This window comes from Gnatocerus cornutus, unplaced genomic scaffold (assembly GCF_029298725.1).
Source record: "Gnatocerus cornutus isolate USDA-ARS CGAHR unplaced genomic scaffold, icGnaCorn1.1 Chromosome12, whole genome shotgun sequence".
Lineage (NCBI taxonomy): Eukaryota > Metazoa > Arthropoda > Insecta > Coleoptera > Tenebrionidae > Gnatocerus > Gnatocerus cornutus.
Window position 1 is genome coordinate 1,505,486 of NW_028275360.1, and position 22,416 is coordinate 1,527,901.

The 22,416-nt window shown below is 34.2% G+C and overlaps 1 protein-coding gene across 1 annotated transcript; it reads left to right on the plus strand.

Moving 5' to 3' along the window:
- The first annotated feature begins 1,362 nt into the window (after positions 1–1,362).
- On the plus strand, positions 1,363–21,112 carry LOC148166858 (serine/threonine-protein kinase pelle-like). The gene is made up of 4 exons (XM_088048393.1): positions 1,363–1,551; positions 17,473–17,601; positions 17,646–18,247; positions 20,479–21,112. Exons 2-4 carry the CDS (start codon positions 17,482–17,484, stop codon positions 21,110–21,112), a joined length of 1,356 nt encoding a protein of 451 aa, XP_087904519.1. The 5' UTR covers positions 1,363–1,551; positions 17,473–17,481.
- The last annotated feature ends 1,304 nt before the right edge of the window (positions 21,113–22,416 follow it).

Consider the following 22,416-nt stretch of genomic DNA (forward strand, 5'->3'; position numbering starts at 1 on the left):
GAGTCGTAGTTCAAGCAAAAACTCCTAAAACCGTGTCCGTAAAACGACATGGCGTTTTTTTAGTTTTTATTTTTTTTAAATAAATTAGAAGGACATTGTGAAAATCAAAACTCCAACTCTTAATTCGTGGCCGTAAAAAGTAATGGCGTTTTGCGCTATTTCCTATGCATTTTGACCGGTGTAGGACAGAGCCTTAAATACGTTTGAAACCACATTATTGACTTTGTCAAGTACTACTTGCTACTTCTAATAATATAGAAATTTAAATAGGTTATCCAAAACACCCTTCGTTCCGACCATTTCGAATAATCGAGGGCATTGAGTATAAAAATAACAGAGAAACCACCCAATGCTAATTTTTGTAACCAAACGAACGACTTGAACACCAGTGGGCGCCAGAAAAAACGCTAGCGCCACCTATCGTTCAAGATGGTCGTCACACACCATCTAGTGGTCAAGATTTTATAATGAGAAGCTAAACTTATTTTGTGATAACGTGATTTCTTTGAAGGAGAATTGTTTATTGTTTTATACTTTTTTGTGATTGTGTTCTACCAAAACATAGGATTTAGCGTTATAACAACAAAACAGATTTAACAACACGGTTTTAAATTTTTTCTTAATTTTTGAAACGGACGATTTTTTAAAAAATGATTTGAATTTATATTTTTATTTGGTACAGATTTTTTTAAAATAAGATAAGACATTTTATTTATGAGTCACTTTTAATACTCAAGGTCGAGGGTCCACTGTCTAGCAAAAATGCAACACCTAGAAAGAGCGGATTTTGCTTCAACTTTTTATGCATATATATGTAAATCGATTTTTTACACTTAAATGCTGAATTTACGAAACCAACCCTCATTACAGGGTTGTACTCATTTTCTTTCTTTGAAAGGATACTTCTAACTACCAACACAATGCTACTTGACTCACCCCTTCCGGAACACCCTTATTTAGTCAGGTCCGGGCTGAGCTCGACTGGGAAGTCACGGAATTCTCGCAACAAAACATATTGCCACCTGCCTTATCGGCCTTAATCATTTATTAATGAAATAACTTACCGGGGGAGCTCCGCCCCCTGCCCCATCGCTGGATAGCGGCTCGGATTACTGGCATTGACCCCTTTTCCTGCAACTGAAGGACACCCATGTTTTCACTCCGACCCTGGTGACATCTTGACATCTTTTCTTTCTTCGAGCACGGCAAAGTCAACCATTACCGTACCCACCCGCGTACTGGAAATTGTGCCCATCCAGACGCTACTTGGAAATTGTACCCATCCAAGCAATAATACCCGCGTTCTGGAAATTATCCCCATCCAAAACGCAACTTGGAAATTATCCCCATCCAAGTCACCATACCAGCGTCCTAGAAATTGTACCCATCTAGAACGCTACTTGGAAATTGTGCCCATCCAAGTCAATACACCAACGCTCTGGAAATTGTGCCCATCCAGAGCGCCACTTGGAAATTGTGCCCATTCAAGTTATTACACCAGCGTTCTGAAAATTGTACCCATCCAGAACGCTACCTGGAAATCACGCCCAGGTAAACACACCGGTGTTCTGGAAATTGTTCCCATCCAGAACACCTTCACGCACGACACTCATTCTACCCTTCACGTTCACCGCCCAATTCCTTACTGCCTGAAGCTACACATTCTGGCGTCATTCACCCCAACCAGGAGTGCGCACAAGTTACTGAGCCAGTCCAAGGGCTCTTAATTACGACATTAATGACTCCCAGTTACGTCATCACCATTATTACAATTACCACATTTTTATCGTCTTACATATATATTTATATTTTTGAAAATTTATTGAGAATTTTTAAATTTTAGACAAACAGGTATCTATGGCTTCTGTCAAAAAGTTCATTTTGACTTGATAACGACTTCCTGTGAAACCAGCTTCGGTAAATTCAGAGATTTGGATTTCGTGGCTTCAAATTTATAGATAAAGACTAGGTGGCCCTCGGAATTCTGTAGATCTCACTTTTTCCGTGAACCTCGCTTTTCCATGGCGTTGGATTTTAATTTGAGATTGTTTATTTGTTATACTATGATACAAAGATGGCCTCGGAAAAATTAGGTTCCCAAAAAAACCGATACAGAATTCTGAGGGCCACCTAGTTAATTGCATTTTGTCATTTAACATTTAGCAAAGAAAGTGTTAAGTTAACTTCATATTTTGTGGTTTTCGTTTTTTAGAACTCTGATACAAATGAATTACGCATGGCAAAATGTAATTTTCCTAAAAATTTTAGAATCAAAAAAAGAATAAAAGGTTTTAAGAACCTACGGGCTTCGCTATTAAAAATTTAACAGTACTACGCAGAAAATTCATAAATCAGACAGGCTTCGTCTTTCGTGGTTTCTGAGCCTATTGCAAATTTTAATACTCATACAATATGAGAAGAAAAAATATAAGACACAGGGTGTAGTCTCCCATTTGGGCACCACGTCATAGCAAGAAAAAAAATATACTACACAATCTCGCGAATTTATATAAATTGGTGAGTTTCTATGAATACAGGCGATTTCTGAGTTGGTGTCCTCTAAGCCATAAAATGAGCCTGTTGTAAATCAGTAATAATCATCTCCTAATTACCCAATTTACGATTTTCTTTTGTGAATGTGATGCGGTACGACTCTCGGCTAAGTGTGGTCGATCTTTGTTCACAACATCTGATGACAGGGGTGGAAAAGAAAAACAACAAACCATCGATTATAGAGCAGCAGTTACAAAACTGGTCCAAAAAAAATTATAAAGAATAACAGAGTTCGCTCTCTTACAAAATTTCTATTTAATCAAAGAAATAAAAAAAATTATAAATAAATAGAATATTGACGTAGCCATGATGTTAACCGGGATGATTGAAGTTACAAAATTTGTCCAATCTTTTACGGTCCGTTTTGCGTTTGAGAAGTTTTGGTACCTGTCATAGATCCCAACCATTTTATGACTTAACAGAAATCGCCTGTAAATTCGTTAAATCGCAAATAAACATTGCATTTCAATATTCTCAATAATAAGAATTATTATACACTTTCGAGATTTTCGCTGTCATATTTAAAGTGGATATACAGAAAAATGGTCGAGTCAAAAAACTTTAGAACATTTTGAGATTTCAGCAATAATTATAAATGGGCTACAATAATTTATATTTTGGGACCCATTGTTTGGAAACGACCTGTTTGTTTAAGTTTATTTATTCATAAATTGGTATTGACTCGAGGCTGAGTTCACCTGATTTTGTTGCTGATTTTCTTGTGATTTTGTCTAACTTCCCCTGATTTTCGTGTGATTTCGTCTAACATCCCCTGATTTTTTTTTTGATGTCGCGTCTAACTCCTGATTTTCAAGTCATATATCTGATTTCCTATTGATATCTTAATGTTTTTGATGGTCAAAGAGATCCTGAATTAATTAATTAAGCCGAACTCAATTAATAAATCAATCTCCGCTTTCGTTTATCGGACGGATTTTAATAAGTGCCGAGACAAAAAAAAACCGCTACCGTACATGTTGTGTGTACAAAAAATCAGACCCTTTTGAGATGTTTATGACTGAGTCTCTCGACTTTATGGTCATGGTTTTGTCCCCACACGGCGATGATCCAGAAAACACCGGACTCTTACCCAGAGTTTTAAAAATTTATTTCGCGAAAACCGAAACATTGTTCCTCGCTAATTTTCCCTGATTTCTTTTAGATTTCGTCTAACACTCCCTGATTTTCTTCTGATTTTGTCTGACTTTCCCTGGCTTCCTATTGATTGTCCCTGATATACTAATGATTTTCAAATGATTTCGTCTAATATTTTTTGATTTTTTTTATTTCGTCTAAGTTTCCTTGATTTCGTAACGAATTCCGATTCATAGTAATTTATTAAGACTGATACATTGATTTCCCAGGAACATTAATCTCAGAAGTTAAAATTTTCAAAAATGGCGTACGCCAAACTTTCTTTTATTTCTTTGTATTTTCTTGTAATTTCGTCCAAATTCCCCTGATTTTTTTATGACTTCGTCTAACTTCCCCTGATATCCTTATGATTTCCTCTGATTTCCCTTTGATTGGCCTCTGATGTTCTAATATTTTTCCCTGATTTTTTAGTGATTTCGTCTAACTTCCCCTGATCTAGTGATTTCCTCTGATCTTCTATTGATTGACCCTAATTTTCAAGTGATTTCTCATTAATTTTCCTGATTTTCTCGTGATTTTTCTGGGAGGTTAACCTCTCGGGTATCGTTGTTTGCAAAAAAGGTTTATTTGCGCTCTTTATTAAACTCATGCAATTACACAATAGATTCTTAGTTTTTAAAGAAAGACTGCTGTTGATAATTTTTGTTTATGACGTCAGTTCAATTCATGGAATTCCACGATAATTAAGGCGATTTCTGAGTTAGTGTCCGCTAAGTCATAAAATGGTTGGGACCCATGACAGGTCCCATAGCTTCTCAAACGCAAAACCGACAGCAAAAAATTGAACAAATTTTGTAACTTCTACTTCTACTTCAATATTCTATTTATTTTGTATTATTTTATTTTTATGTTTAAATGAAAATGTACGCAGAAGGCGAATTCTGTTATTCTTGACAACCTTTTTTGGATAAGTTATGTTACTGCTGTTCTATTATCGATGCCGTTTTGGTGGTTTGTTGTTTTCCTTTTCCAACCCCTGTTATCATAAGTTATGAACGAAGATGAAGAACACTTAGTCGAGAGTCGTACCCGTACCATATTCACAAAAGAAAATCGTAAGTCGGGTAAATAGGATGTGATTATTATTGATTTACAGCAGCCCCATTTTATGGCTTAGAAGACACCAACTCAGAAATTGCCTGTACCTTCCAAAATATTCTTTTTTTACCGAAATAAGGACCCAAAGAACTCATTTAGCCCATCCAAAGCAAATACTTGTACCCGAAACATGCGTAAAAAATCTATTTTCTTGTAAATCGAGAGTAAACTTTCGTAATTAATTAATGTCAAATTATGTTTTTTTCAGAGCTCGGACTAATTTTAATAAGTGGAGTTTCTTTCGAAGAAAAGAAGCCGCTACCGTAAACTATATTTTATGTATTTAAACATTTTGTATAAACATCGTATAATTGTAGATGTGCGGTTTGGGGTTTGTTCAAGGGTTCTGTTTTTTTTTGTTGAACTACAATAAAACGACCATCAAGATGGTCAGTTTTTTCTGGTGAGAAAGGGTGTGGAGTGATGTCGATACTTGTCGTAAATAACAAAACTAATCAAGAACTATGTAGTGTGATAGATTACTCTTTTTGTATAATGAGTACCCCAATTAAGCCATACATACCTACTTGCATTTTTACTCTCCCTAATATCTACCGCTTTAGAACGATTAAAAATCGGCCGAATCGTAAATAGTACTTACGTTTTGGGGTATTTTATGTCAACGATTTTTTTTAAACTACAATAAAACGGCTATCAGGACGTCCGGTCGCATTCTTAATTTATTTATGATGAACAATTCGGTTTTTTTTGTTAAACTACAATAAAACGACCATCAAGACATCTTAATCACTTGTTAGTTTATTGTTTTAGTCAAATTCATATTTGTTTATCGCGACTATCGCTGTGTGATGGTCGTTTTTTTAATTGTGTGAAGGGGAATGGGGTGACGTCGATTTAGAATTAAGAATTAAATATATTTTGTGCGCCTCCGTCATTTTTCACAGCATTTGTCATACTCATTTGCGGCAAGAAAATCACCTTTTGAATGTCTAGGCAGTCAAAAGTGACATTTCGAATAGTTGGTTTTATTTTGCAGGTTGGCATCGCTGCATAAATGTCAATTGTGTCAATTTGTGTGCCGATTTGGAGGCCAATGACCTTCGAAAATAATAAAGGTAGACTAATTAAGCAAAGATACCACAAAAATTTGCTGAAACACATTTGAATTTAAATTAATCTGCAATCGTTTGATTTGAGTGGCATGCTACCAACCTATTTCCCAGCTGATAAAATTCCCCTAAATGAGGGAATGACGTTTCAAATTCAAATCAAAAGTCAAAATAAATAACTATTAATAATTGTCGGCGCACAAAATTTCGTGTTTGACACGGCTAGAAAATGTTTTGGAAATGCTCGGAAATTGAAATCCTCGCATTTCCAAAAGACCATTTTCTAGCCTAGTGAAACAAATAACTATTTTTTAGAATATTTTATTTATATCATCATAACAGAATAAGTTAGGATTTATTTGTAGATATGTTTTTTTTTTGTAACTTCTCCCTGTACCAAAATCACACGCTTGCAATAAAAATTTCCATCGGTAACTGTTTCGAGAAATATCCCAATATGCAACAAATTAATGAAAAATCGTATTGTTTCGAAACGCTATTGTTGTAGTAGGTCGGGAATGAATTAAAATTTAGAAAGTCGAAATTGATTACACGTTCGTTTCTTTGATTATGCTTTAAGTAATCACCCGGAAGGGGCAGTTTGTTTAGATACCACTTCAGATCCCAAGAAGAGACGTAAAAAATACTGGTCATAACACTCGGGCAGTATTTGAAGCTCCGTTGTCAAGTTACAGTTGCAGCAGGTACCAAATAGTGATTTTATGGCTTAATTGCAGTACTCACTATACAAAAGCATTAAACGGGTAAATTAGCAGATTCTTAAATTTTCTTATCTTTTACATCTTTTGTGTAATGAGTTACCGCAATTACGCCTAACACACTTGCATTTTTTGTCTCTCTAATATCTACTGCCGCCGAACGATTAAAAATCGACCGAGTCGTAATAAAATTCGATACTCGTCGCGTTCATTTCATTTATCTGTTGTACTTTTGCATAAGTACCCCTAAAAAGGGCCTGTTAGATACTTGGAATTTATGCAAATTTTTTATGCAGAGTGTCAACAAATGTTTGTCCATCAAATGATGATCTGTGATTAAACAATTAATTCGCGCTTGTAAAGAGGAGTTCCGAAACATGCTTCCAGATTTTCAAGTGTAAGTTTCGCGCATACATACCGAAAATATACCTTGATGGTCAAAGAGATCCTGTATTAAAAATAAGCCGAACTCGATTAAAGAAATCAATCTCTGCTAATGTTTTCTTGGTTGCTCGGATCGATTTAAATAAATGCCGAGACAAAAAAAACCGCTACCGTATATGTTGTGTATCCAAAAAATCAGACCCTTTTCTGAAATGTTTACTGCATCTTTATAGCCTCTCTCGACTTAATGGTTATGGTTTTGTCCCCACGAACATTAAAGCATTTTAAAACATCTACAACGTCAGCAAAGCCGGACGAACGAAAACGACTTTTAAAAATTTATTTCTCGAAAACCAAACGGCCGAAAAGGACGAAAACCGGCCACTTTGTTGGTTTGGAAACTCGTCGATTTTTCTAGCGGGGCAAAAAGAGCGAGAATGGTACGGTTCGGGAGGAGATAATTTTGAAAGTACGTACACGCTCGAACTCGAACATCTCAACTTTTAGAGTGAGGGTTACCCTACACGTTTTAGTATAGTTAATAAGTTCCATACCTGAAACAAATAAACTAAGAACAAAAAAACAATTAGGAATGCTCACAACATAATTATTTTCCACTCATTTATAAAGAAAACAAATTAATTTCCGTTTAGCTGCATGATAAACAGGATTAATGAAACTGGTTTACCTGTATTGTTCAAACATGCCCCCACAAACGTACTCTTTTTCCCAGTTCTTTAAAAACGTGTTTCATATTTTCAGTATATTTGGTTTAGCACCATTCACACTTTATCCTTCGTGTGCAAGAAGCGTACCACGTCTAATATGGAGTATCGTTCTCCTAGGAATCTTCACCGCATGGCTTTGCACCCAGAATTGGCACAGTTTCTCAAAAGTCTCGCAAGTTATGAGTGGTCTCTTCAACAGTGCTGTTTTTCTGTTTTTCTTTAAAGTTGTAACAGTGTTGTTTTTCGGAATCTTCAAACGCCGCTCTGTAACAAAGTACGGAATGAGAAAAACAACAATTTTTAATACTGACATTGTAGATGATTGCGCTCATGAAGAACTTTACCAATTTTGACGCTTTTTTGCACAATCAATCTAACGTCTCCGGTCCAGACAAAGTCGATCACAGACACGTAAAAATCCTCCTGTTGTTTTTCTTTGGACATCTTCTTCGGCAATTTGGAGCACAGTTTTATCAATCATGGAAAGAACGTTTTGAAGTTAAGTTTACAGACACTACTATTACAGTCCTCGGTATTATAATTAACGATTTATTTTTTCTCCAGTATTTCATACTTATACTCTTTATTAAAAATCGTTTCTTCGTATTAGAAACCATCATTCATAAAACGCATGACGTTTATTTACGCTGTTTGAAACTCGAGCAGACGACTCCTGACATAATTAAGACCCTAGAAATTATGCGAGTAGCGAGCCACAAGTTGCGACTGCTTTCTGAACAACTAAACTCAATATTTTCGGGACCTCTGCTTATAACAACACTGAATTCTATCATTCGGTTGATTATAGTGGCCTACACTGTCTTAAAGACGCAAGGAATTGGAGACCAAGTAGTTATGATGTCAACATTTGTCAAAGAGTTGTTGGAGATCATCATGCTGGTCTTTGTGTGTTCTTCTGCGAAACAAGGCGCTCACAAAATCTGTCAAGCGCTATTCGAATTCCATATTTCGGCGGAAGCTGTAATGCTAAAAGTATTTCGCAAGATGCTTTCTTAGGTACCTACTAATATTAAGGTTTCAGATTCTCCATGTTTCTTCTCAGTTTACTCATGAACCGATTCAGTTTACGGTTTTTAATTTACTAACAATGGACGGTAAACTGTTACTTTCCGTAATTAATAATAGTTTATTTATGTTTTTTTCTAAATAAGAATTTTTAGATAACTGCAGCAGTCTGCACTTACTTATCAGTAGTTATTCAGTTTGAGTCCATGACTGGAAATAAATAAGCATTTTGACAACTTTTTTTTAAGTATGGAAATAAACTGTCCGGCACGCAATTGGAAATCAACTATGATTTGCGGACAATTCGTCCCCAAACCTTTTAGTCCCCGGTCAATTTGTCTCCCGGTTAATTGCAAATTTGTCCCTAATAATTTGATTACACAATAAGAGCATCAACTACAATAAAAATGTAATCCGTTTTTCATAATATCTGCATAGGGTCTGGCAATAATTGTAGCCACCCCTAAAATTGTCGTTAATAATAATAATTAATTTTTTTCATCGTGAGAGTTTAAACAACCAGTATTTATTTTATTAATATTGAAGGAAACTAATGCGGTCGTTCAAAGTTAGTTTTTAGACGTTCTCTGCATCTGATCAATAAAATGTTCTTCTTAATATATTACAGATGTAATAATTTTATGTAATTTTTTACTTTGGCAGACACGGACAGAGTTAAAAGTTGAAAATTCATTTGCAGATGTTTGCTCTTAAAAAGACATTTTTTTCGATCATAGAAAATTATTTAGAATTTTTTTCAAACAGTAATACTACTTATTTAATTCTTGGTCGGACTCTTATTTTAGTGTATTAAAGAACGTGTTTTATAGTGGCCAATTTGGTAGCCGTAGGCGAGTTTTGTATAGAACGAGTGCACCAATGCCCTTATAAAACAAGTCCTTTATACTATTTTTTCGAATTTGCACCCTTTTTTTAATAAAAAAGTTAAATTTTCCAATTCTAAGAGTTTTCGTGTTACACGATTGGTAATAGTGCATTTCCAATAAATCTGTGACAGTGCTAAAGAATTCGTGAATACTAATTGCACCTAATAGCGAACCATTCTGCAATCATTTTTCTGGTGACGACCAACTTTTAGCAAGTTTTTCGCTCACATTTCCTTGTGCCTATGAAATTTTGCACCAAAACGCTGTCTGATGCATTGTGATTAGTTTTCAATTTCAAAAGATCGGGATAAATCGTTCTGCGCAAGTTTAAATGAATGATATTCATCATCATGCTTAAAAGTAAACATAACCTCAAACGAGAAATATCACAAATGTCGAGAAACGATGCTCGGTTCAATGCATTGTGATTAGTTACTAAAAGATCGAGATAAAAAATCGTGAATGTGCAAGTTTAAATCAATAGTCCTCATCATAATGCTCAAAAATAAACATAACCTCAAATGAATATCACAAATGTCATGAACGTCACGGATTCATCAACAAGTCAGGGTTGTCCAAAATCTAAACTCGCTGTAGAAGTCGATTGTTTCATAGACTATCAGTTTGTATCTTTTGGAAATGTTGAGGTCCTTTTTTGTCTTTTTCTCGGCAACTTGACTTGCTAGACGGTTGATTTTTGGCACACGCGTATAATTATTGCTGTTTTATAAAATGACATAACTTTTAACTAATTAAAATTTAAAATAAGACAAGTAAAATTAACATTTTTGAGACAAGGATGATGCTAGTAATGTCACATCATCCTTACCTATTCAAGAAATTATATTTTAAATTTTGGAAAAATCCGTTCATAAATAACAAAGATATTGAGCTCGAAAGTCTTAGATGGGCCACCCTGTATAGCATTCAACATAGTGCACGTTGAAGAGATTCATATGCAAAAAACAAAAAGCAATTTACTCAAATAGTTTTCGAGTAATCTAAAATACATTGATTTTGCCCTATACTGAAATTTGTTCAATATCCCCTTAATTAGAATCGATAATTTTGGATTTTTTTATTTAATTAATTTCCTTAAATTTCTTATTAGGTAAAATTTCAATTTTGTCAAACAGCTGTTATGCTCAATAGTATAGTTCGGGGTCTAAAATCATCTCTGGCCCAACATGAACTTATTGTTCCAACCGCTGGCGCTGGGTTTCTTGGTAAATGTGCAGGTCAAGCGACCGTGTCTACAAAGTTTATGATCCCCTCATTACCGAGGGATTACCAAGGATTTGGTATTGAGGGGGTCATAAACTTTATGAAAACAGTCGCTTGAACTGCAGATTTATAGTGGGCAGATTTTACCATGGCGTACCTGACTTTCAGAGTTGAATATTATCTTATTGGGCTCATAATGTGGAGGGTGTAAACAGGCTATTGTGTCCGAAAATTAAAATTTACGACATCTCCAAGTAGGTAGAAAAATGTGGACCCGTGCCTCTTCCAGATATTAGCTCAAGATGATTATTATTGCTCCCTTCAATATGTTTTCTTTTAAAAACGTTATTAAATTTTTAATTTTTGTTTATTAATTTGAAAAAACCGAGAGACATCAAGTTTTTACGATAAGAACAAAAAAATTAAAAAAAATAATATTGGAACATGTGTATTTACATAATTATATAAAAAATTATAAAGAACATACTAATCCTATCTATCTAATTAAAAATTAAACAAAAATTATGAAATTTATATAAAGTTATAAAAAAACTACAAACTAATCATTTCTCATCAGAACCATCACTGTCATCATTAGTGTTTATGATGAGTTCTGGAAAGTCATTTCGACTTAGGAAATTGTTTTCCACGTGAACTGTGTGGTCAATACAATTGGACCAAAGAATACCGTCAATTTTTTGAGCCTCTCCGCGAATCAAATTGACGACAAAATTAGTCAAATTTGGCGTTAAATTACCCTTCCTAACTCTGTGTTTGAGTTGGCTCCACACCAACTCGATGGGATTTAGCACACAGTGGTATGGTGAAAGTCGCAAAAACCTGGTGTCCACAGTTTTCAGCAAAGTTGTCAATTGCATATGATTTGGACTTATCCACGTCACTTTGTGTAATTAATGCAAATAAATTCTTTTTTGTCTGCTTTAGACCTTCGGGAATGGGAATGTTCTCTTCCTGGACGAATTTCAATAAGGCATCCTTTTTTGAAGATTTAATTGGGATTTTTCGGTATTGTCTGGAGTGGTACGAAGCGTTATCCAGAACAATTACAGAGTTCAGTGTTAATTCTGGAGGAAGCCGATTCTTGAACCAATCCTCGAAAATTTGATTGTTCATATCATCGTGGTAATCGGCGCTGCTGTCCTTTATGTTATTGGTCGCTAAAATAAATGAATTAGGAATAAATCCATTTTTATTACCTGCTGCCAAGAGGACGATCCTCTTTCCTCTATTTGGTGGCGTTTCAAAATCGTCTTTATACATATTATCACTCCAAATAGATTGTTTACAAAAACCTTTTAGTTTAACAACATTTTAATGTTCCACTTAAAGTCCCCACTTTTTCTAAGAATTAAAGAATTAAGAACAAATAGGTAAACAGAGTTCTTACAAAAGATTCTGGAAAGTACCTATTTGTGGATTAATTAAACAGCAAAATTGGATTGCGATAGAAAACTAATTTTGCGTATGAGAAAACAATGAGAAGGAAACGAATGTTTATAATTCATTTCACAAATTCAGAAGTATTATGTTGATATTACATTTTGAATTACTTACATGTATTTGTGTTAGGATTCGAAAATTCTTTATAATTGTGTGAAATACACGTTCCAACATTAAAATGATGAAATTTTTTCGTTCTCATTGTAAAATTTTAAAAACTTGATAGCAGTCGATTTTTTTAACTTCTTTAAAATTTAAATTAATAAACAAAAATTAAAAGCTTATCAACCTCATTAAAAAAAACACGGTGAAGGGATCAACAATCACCTTGAGCCTCCACGCTAATACCTGGAAGAGGCACGGGTCCACATTTTTCTACCTACTTGGAGATGTCGTAAATTTTAATTTTCGGACACAATAGCCTGTTTACACCCTCCACATTATGAGCGCAATAAGATAATATTCGACTCTAAAAGTCAGGTACGCCATGGTAAAATCTGCCCACTATACATACCAAAAGGACATCCTTACCTAATAACCTTCACGTTCTTTTTGTTACGTCAATTTTTAACATAAGTAGTTAAAAAAAAACATAGAAAAGAGATTGTTTTTCTATTTTACTTATGATTTTAATGTTATGGAATGGTTATCAATATTTAAAACACATATAAAATACTAAAATTTCAAAAAATTATATGCAAATCATAACTTATTTAGCCGCCAACTTTAATACGATTTTTTTACTTTTCATTACAAAATTCGATTTTATTACAGTAATTTGAAATTGATTCTATTTGATAATGTAAACACATTTAAATATTTTGGAAACAAAAATGTTTAAAACTTACAAAGTCATAAAATTTTACTTTTAAAATTAAATATAAAATTTGGTGGTGACTTGCTGTTAACGGCATATGTTTTTTCAAAAGGTGGGTTACCTATAGAACATAACAGTTTTTTTGCTACTAAAATTTTGTCACGCAGTGTTTTAATTGATAATAAATTTAAATAAATTAGATTTAGATATTAGTTCATCTTGTCATTTCTTGTGTTTCAACGCATCCGCGGATATTTAATAAAATCAATTCTATCAAATTTTACAACGGATATTTGGATACTTCCGAATAACACAAAATATTACAGGTAGGTAAAGAATACATATGTTCTAGAGCTACAATTTTTTTTATAAAATTGAAAAAACACTCGATCACAATTTTTTTTTCGATAAATCGCTTTTGCCATAGGTATTTTTATCCATGGCAACATAGAAGGTGGTGTGCGGTTGGGTGTTTATAATCTAAAAATTAGATGTAGAAGTTGTTTTTAATAAAAAAAGATCCAAGATTGTAGAAAAAATATTGTGTGTATTTCGAGCGCAAATTCAAATTGCCGTTTTCGAGAGGTTGCCGCGCAACTTTAGTCTTTTTGTCTCTTTCAATCGGCAATGTAATTTTTACGCTCTTAATACACAAATAGCTAGTAAAATTTGTGTAGTTGTACTTTTGCCATCAGCTACTTGTATTAACGTGTCTTTAACAATAATTTGTTTTTACTTTTTATACGTGGACGTCAAAAAACTATACATTTTATAAGCATCACGAAAAATTAAAAAATAATATATCTTGACATAACTAAATATTTCAAAAACTGAAAACAAATGTCCACCTCAATGAATGTTTTCATCATTTTGGAAAAGTTTAAAAAGTTGCTAAAGTAGCACAATTTGAGATATGTATACAGAAATCATTGAAAATGTAAAATCATGTTTTGGGTAATTATTGTAACAAAGTTGGGAAAATTGCTAAAACACAGAAGTAACAATATAGAGCTATGTTGGTATCTAAAAATCAAATAGTTACGGGAGCGCTAAAAAGCTTTCAATCGTCTAACTTTTTTATTTTAACCTGACGGTCATGTATGGGAGACAACTCGGTGCTGACCTTTTTGGTCTTATGGCTACTTGAGAAAACATTCCACCCTGCTTGCGGCAAAGGACCAAATGGTCAAAGTTGCAATAAAATGCATAACAATCAATGTATGAAATGCAATTAATCCGTTGTCCTGTATACAATAGACTGTTTAAATGCAATGTTGTAATGCAAGTTGTTAATTGAGGTTTGCTTCAAGAGTCAAAAGCGAATTTTTTGTCAATAAAGATGAGTTTGATTGCACTAAATCTAAACTCAAAATTCCACACTCAACTGAGAAAAAAAAAGGTTTTGAACAGTGACTTTTTAGTTAGATTAACGATTAAAAATCTCTTGCAATCGTTAATCTAATTATTAAAATGTCGACAAAATGTATTAAAATTTATTTTTAGAAATCTTGCATGAGGGTTAAAATGTTTTTATATTCAGATGCGGCAGTCTGCAATTCTTGGTAGGAAATAGGTATAAATTCGGGGTCCCAATGGTCAATCGCCGGTCGGTCGAGCTGTAGTCGTCGCACCGTGATTAGGATTAGAGACCCCCTGTTGTGAGGGGCTGTAAATCATGGGAACAGTGAAGTGTTGGTTGTCGACTTTTAGAAAATTGAGAATCATTTTTACATTACATTTTATTTTTTTCGAAACAAACTATTCATGTGGGGAAAATATCAAGGAGTTTCCCGGATGTAGAATCAAATTCCTCATCTATCGAGTCGTAGTTCAAGCAAAAATTCCTAAAACTGCGCCCGTAAAACGACATGGCGTTTTTTCAGTTTTTATTTTTTTTAAATAAATTTATAAGAAATATTTGAAAATCAAAGAGTTTCCCGGGTACATTTCGGTGTTATTTCCACGTACAAAAAAAATCAAAACTCCAACTCTTAATTTGTGGCCGTAAAAAGTAATGGCGTTTTCCGCTATTTCCTATGCACTTCGGCCGGGGTAGGACAGAGCCTTAAGCCAAAAAATTATAATTATGCAAAAACTTTTTTTCTAAATAGGATACCTTTATCCACTTGTGTCTTCAATCCTACGAATTGTACATGAAAATTCCCTCTCAAACAAGCTAATCATTACCTGCAACCGGTGGATTTGACACGATTCCAAAAAAGACTTTTTGCTTTCAAAAATGCCGAAGCGAACAATATATAATTCCAATTTCAAGAAAATATTGTAAATCCCTAAACTTCAAATCATTCAAAAGCAATTAAAAAAGGATTTCGCTTTCTTAGTATACCTACTTTAAAAAAGACTTTTAGATGGTAATAGCTCCACTACTTTATCCCATTACTGGTTATGAAAAATGTTAGGACGACTTCCAAAAGAGTTTTGAGTCAGAGTAATCAGATGAAGTTTTTGAAATAGAAAATTTACCCAAAAATGGTCTAGTGCGGTTACGGCTTTGACTTTTTAAATCGTTTACAGCCACCTTAACGCAAACCCCCATAAACATAATAACCCTGAAGTAGTTGGGTTTTATCTTGAAATGAACAGTAATAAATATTTTTACCTAGCTGGTCAGTCTTACAAATCGAAACAATGAAGTTCCTCAAAATATCTAGCGTTTATCATTCTGATAGAGCAGTTATTAGAAATTCTACAATTACAATTATTATTAGTCGTACGAATACAGCGGGAGAAATTCTTAACATAATTCTTTTTTGAGTAAATCATTATCGACAATGGAATGGATTTTTTATTATCGTTAACTTTTGAAACTACATATCTGATTTTGGACGTCTAGTTTATTACTATACTGAATTTAATTGACCTATAATAATCAAGACACTACATTCAAAACACGTCTAGGATGACGGGGAGTTTCTATGTTTTTTTTGGCATTTTTGATCTTTGGCCCTCATAACCTGCAGGCAAGGGCTAATGAGAGTATAAAATTTTTCTTGGAAGGTGGATGAAAATGGATGGCATAATCTGATTATCCCAGGTATATAAACTCACCAAGGCGCCAAGTTTCTGGAACTTTTCAGTGTCTTTTATCATGTCGGTTTAAAGTTAAAGTAAAAGGGCAAATGGTGGGGGTGAGCATTCACTTTACTGCATCCACTTTTGAAAATAATCAGTCTCTAGTAGAATTCAGCTTCGCCAACGTGTGTCTTTCTGTTTTTTCTGTGTATTCTTTGGTTCCTGAGTTTCGAGTTCGAGTTTCAAACAGTTTTTCTCAAGACTAACAATAGAAGATCCTTATTTTCATAAAGGTATGTTATATATATTTTACGAGGTGGGCCAACGAAAACGAAAGGCCTCTGTTGCGTTTTCGTTACCCCACCCTGGATATATTATATAAAATCTGGGGTGTGATTTTGTTTCTCGATCGAAACAATAAATGTCATTGCGTGGCTTTTAAACTTTTGTTTGCATTTATTCTTTGTTTATAAGCTTATCAAATGCTCAAAAGTTTACAATTACCTTAATTTTAAGAATTTTAACTCAGAATTACGATTTTGAATTTCTATTTTGACATAAATTTCGAGGTTATGTCTCCAAAATTTATCACTTCATTCAGAGCTATCGAGAAAATATCACTTTTTACCACTGGAATTTTACTCTGAATTTGAACAAAATACAGTTCAAACAGTGCACGTTCAGATCAATGCATCTTTTTGGGCAAGATTGCAAAATGGTTGCCTAAAAGTTCAATTCAGAAAAATAGACGATTTGTTTACAAACATGTTTACTAGTCAACAAAACACCCACATGAGGTATAGAAATCTTTTATTATTCACCTTTTATCAAATAAGACTTAAATTTGCGTGCGCAGCCGTTTTTATAATTGACCAAAACTAACAAAATTCTTACAACTGAAAATAATAAAATATTTTGTGCGCCTCCGTCATTTTTCATGCGATTTGTGATACTCATTTGCGGCAAGAAAATCACCTTTTGAATGTCTAGGCAGTCAAACGTGACATTTCGAATAGTTGGTTTTATTTTGCAAGTTGGCATCGCTATATAAATATCAATTGTGTCAATTTGTGTGCCGATTTGGAGGCCAATGACCTTCGAAAATAATAAAGGTAGATAAATTAAGCAAAGATACCACAAAAATTTGCTGAAACATATTTGAATTTAAATCAATCTGCAATCGTTTGATTTAAATGGGGTGCTACCAACCTATTTTCCAACTAATGAAATTCACCTAAATGACGGAATGACGTTAGTGGTCACACTACCATAAGACCATTTTCTAGCGTAATGAAACAAATAACTATTCTCTTCCAGGTTCCAAAAATGCGTATTAGCGACCTGCCCTACGACGAAAGACGCACAATTTGCACCATTTTGGAATCCGAGAACTGTTTTCACGAATTGGGTTCCAAATACATGCAGTTTGAAGTCCCAACACTACAGGTAAAGCCCTCAAAACACTCTCCATCTACAATTGTTTCCCTTAGGCTATTCTTTTAGAATGTAACAAGTCCAGGCGCACCCCCATAGACACCCTTTTGAGCGAATGGAATACTTTCGGACACACAGTCCTAGAGCTGTTTATTCTCCTTTATAAAATAAAACAGTTTGAAGCCATGAAGGTACTAAAACCATTCGTTGATCGAAAGTTTCATCAGTACATTAAGGATGTTACGCAACCCCCTCAATCGGTAAAAATTTTAAATGGGGCTCCACATGACACTATCCAAACTCGTGATGAAAATGTCACCACTGACCAGAACGATTTGGTTAATACGAGGTCGGCTTTCCGGGGACTTGTGGGAGCTTCCGATACTTCCATAATGATGGAGTCTGCAGGGCTGATTCCACAGATCCCTTATGAGGAGTTGCAAAGATCTACGAATAATTGGGACAACGCGAATATCCTGGGGAAAGGAGGATTCGGGATTGTCTTCAGGGGGACGTGGAAGTTCACGCAGGTGGCCATAAAGAGGCTTGAGAAGAAGGAAGACACTCCCAAGTCGACTTGCGAGCAGATTGTGCAGTCCAACACTGAGCTGCACTGTTTGAATGCTTATCGGCATGATAACATTTTACCACTATATGGGTGAGTGGATACTTACAGTTTATCCAACGCTCTAGTGCGGTTATGGCTTTGACTTTTTAAGCCGTTTGTAGCCACCTAACCGCAAACCCCCATAATAATAATAGCCCTCGAGTGGTTGGGTTTTATATCTGGCTTGAAATGAACCGCAATAAATATTCTCAGTCCCTTTTCAAATATGCAATTTAAAAGCGAATTGCGAGTTATTGATGACTATTTATTTCAAATCGTGCGTAATAGTCGTAATTTTTTATCCAAAAATATTTTTTGGGCATATTGTTACGCTTGGTTCCTTATGCTTCTAAGAAAAATTAGATTATCTGAACCTAAGTCCCACTTAGTAAGAGAAATTTTCAAAAAAAAACAACGTTTTTATAAAAAAAAACTTAATACGTTATTAGAAATAATGGCTAATGAAGATATATTAATTAACCCAAATTTAGCAACTTCTAATAATTAATTCAACCTTAAATAAAACTCCCACAAATTTCGTTCTTGTGACACCAAAAATGTCGAAATTAAAGCGCACTCAAGTTTTTTTTGTAATTTTTTTAGCTGCTCGAAATAAAAATTTCTACAAATTCTCTTTTTCGGTCTAAATTTTTCTAAATCGACACTCTTAGTAAGACATCGAAAGTGATAATCTCCACAAATGTCGTTAAAATCGTATAAAAAATAAAGAAATTACAAAATCTTAAAAAAAAAAATGGTGGATTTTTTTTGGTCTTACAACAAAAATTTCTAAAATATCGACTTTTTGATCTAAATTTTTGCAAATTAGTGATATTACTAAAACAAACAAAAGAAACAATATGCATAAATTTCGTCCTTGTCGCAGTAAAAGTAACGAAATTACAGTGTTGAAGAAAATTGACATTTTTACAGTTGTCCAAATAAAAATTTCTAAATATTCTCCGTTTTGCTCCAAATTTTTCTAAATTGGTTCACTTAATAAGACAGTCAAGACCTATAAAGTCCACAAATTTGGTTATAGTAGCATTAAAAATGAAGAACTTACAGATCGTTAAAAATTTTTGGTCAGAAAACAAAAATTTTTCTTGGCTCCTCGAAATCAAAATTTCTAAAAATTCTGTTTTTCGGTCTAAATTTTTCTAATTCGACACTCTTAATAGGACAACCGAGAGTGATAATCTCCACAAATTTCGTTAAAATCACATAAAAAACTAAGAAATTTTAGGATTAAAAAAAATTGGTGCCATCTTTTTTGATCTAAATTTTTGCAAATTAGTGATATTACTAAAACAAACAAAAGAAACAACATGCATAAATTTCGTCCTTGTCGCACTAAAAGTAACGAAATTACAGTGTTGAAAAAAATTGACATTTTCACTGTTTTCGCTCTTAATAAGGCAGTCGAGAGTGATAATCGACACAAATTCCGTTAAAATCGCATAAAAAATAAAGAAATTATAGGATTAAAAAAATTGGTGGCATTTTTTTGAAAATTTGTAAAAATTAGACTTTTTGATCTAAATTTTTGCAAATTAGTGATATTACTAAAACAAACGAAAGAAACGACATGCATAAATTTCGTTCCTCTCGCACTAGAAATAACGAAATTACAGTGTTTAAAATATTGACATTTTCAGTTGTCCAAATAAAAATTTCTAAATATACTCCTTTTTGGTTTACATTTTTCTAAATTGGTATTATTAATAAGACAGTCAAGACTTATAAACTCCACAAATTTCCAAATGTTCCAATACAAGTATTTGTTTCTTTAATATCCCCAATTAATATAATTGCGTTTATCATCAATTTGAGTAAGTTTGGGTCAGTTGAGTAACAAAATCACCTCGAAATGTAGGCCTGTAAGTAATTGGTTTGTAAGACTGACCAGTTGGGAAAAATTATTTATTAGATGAGACCCAACCGTTTGAGCGTTATTTTGTTTATGGGGGTTTGCGGTAAGGTGGCTACAAACGATTTAAAAAGTCACAGCCATTACCGCACTAGAGCGTTTGTTAAACTGTAAAAGCGTTATTTTTGAAGTTTTCCGCTACCTTCGATAAGCCACTTTGTCTTGCGATTCAAAATCTGTCTTAACTTTCGCGATTTAGTATTTGTTCCTACATAAATCTCTCAATTTCTAGAGTTTCCGCCATGTTCAATCCATCATTTTGTCGTGGACTCTCTTCCTGTTTGTTCCGCGTATTAGTCAATTAGTCCTACACGAAGTGTTTCCACCATTTTAAATGAAACAATTTTTTCAGGTTTAGCGTCGGCGGCCCTCAGCCGTGCCTCGTCTACCAATACATGTCAGGGGGCTCCCTGGAGTCCCGCCTCCACATCCGAAACCCCTCCTCCGTCCTGCCATGGCCCACCCGTCTCAAAATCGCCACCGGAACGGCCCGTGGCCTCCAATTCCTCCACACAATTCGCGGAAAGCCTTTGGTCCACGGTGATATCAAATCAGCCAACATTCTTTTGGACTCCAATGACTCTCCTCGGATCGGCGATTTCGGGTTAGCTCGAGAGGGTCCTTCCCAGGACTACGTGAAGATTACGACAGTTCACGGGACTAGACCGTATCTTCCCGATGAATTCATGCGGTACAAAAAATTTTCCGCTAAAGTTGATACTTATAGTTTTGGGGTTGTTCTGCTTGAATTGGCTACGGGGGCGAGTGCTTTTTCAAGGACACGGAAAAGGGAGGATCGGTTTTTAAGAGATTATGTTGTAAATTATGGAGAAGGACAAATTCTGGAGTTGAAGGATCCGAGGGCTCCAGGAGGTGAGGAGTATTTTAACAAAATTATTAATATAGGGAAGGGGTGTGTGCATTCGTTGGCGAAGAACCGGCCGGATATGGTCAATGTGTTAATAATGTTGGAACAAATTTATTAAAAAACAGATTGTGTGATCAAATTTTTCGATGTTTTTGTATTCAGAGTTTATATTTTTATATTTTAAATAAAATATTATTTGAATTTTTGTGTATCTTGTCCCCCTAATTTAACCAATTCAAACCCGAAATTAACAACTTCTAGTCATAACTCTTCGCCGCCTCGTTTTCATTTTTCAAAACTGAAGTAAAATCTAAATTGTCAATCTAGAAGTCCGTGATAAGTAACTAAAAACAAAATCCTGTAATAACCTAAGGCAAAACCGTCATTAGTAGCTCATATAATAAGTCAAATTTGATATGGGATTCCCATGAAACGTCACAGTTTTCAACATCTTTTTTTTCAACTTCAGAATCTGTCAATCATGTATGCCGCGCGTCGGAATACGCGAGTCAGAAATCGTCGCGAGCTTGCCGGGCTCTGCGCGGTAGCGTCTGCGCATCCTCTCTAATATTGGCTACGGGTGGCTACGGCGCATCACATGGTCAACTTATGACATTTCGTGGACAAATTAAAAATGACGCGTGTTTGTTGTATTATAAATTGCAATAGCAAAGCTGCTAATGGAAATTTTCAAAGCTTTTTTGAATTTACTGTGGTACGTATTTTTCTTCACACACACATTGCAATTGCCTTATTAGTAGTTCTATTTTCCCGCACTTCTCGCCATCAACTTAACAAGATTTTCCAATTAAAATTTATTTTATTGAAACTAAAATTTTCGTTTCATGTTATAGGAATGTGAACATTTTCGCCTAATTACAGAAAATGAGGGAAATATGTTTAGAATGAACATGAAAAAACGTTCGATAAAATTTGATGACAAGGAAAAATTTCAAGTTTCTATTTATCAAGACTGCAACTGTGTTGTGCCAAATTTTTGGCTACGCCTATGTGACAAAATAAGTACCTTACGGCTATCGAATTATTAAAAAAAATGTTATCAATGTTTTACCCGTTTTTAGGAGTTAGTTACCTAGAATTTTGAATATTTCTTCAATGACCTATTTGTGATGATAATTCATTTTCAAATAATTTATATTAATGTTGACGCCAGTTTTTTGAACAACATATGGAAGAAGATATTCCTCAACATTCGCGGGTTTCATTTGCGAATTCAACGTTCGAGACCCCCCTGAAACGGTAAATAACATCTTGGGACGCAAATGCTTCTAAGACTTAACTAAGAATCTAAACTTCACTTCCTCGATACCATAAAAGTTTAATAAAACATTAAATTGAAATTCATTAAAATCTTATTATTATGAGCATGTCATACGGCTTTTATGTGTTTTTGGAACAATT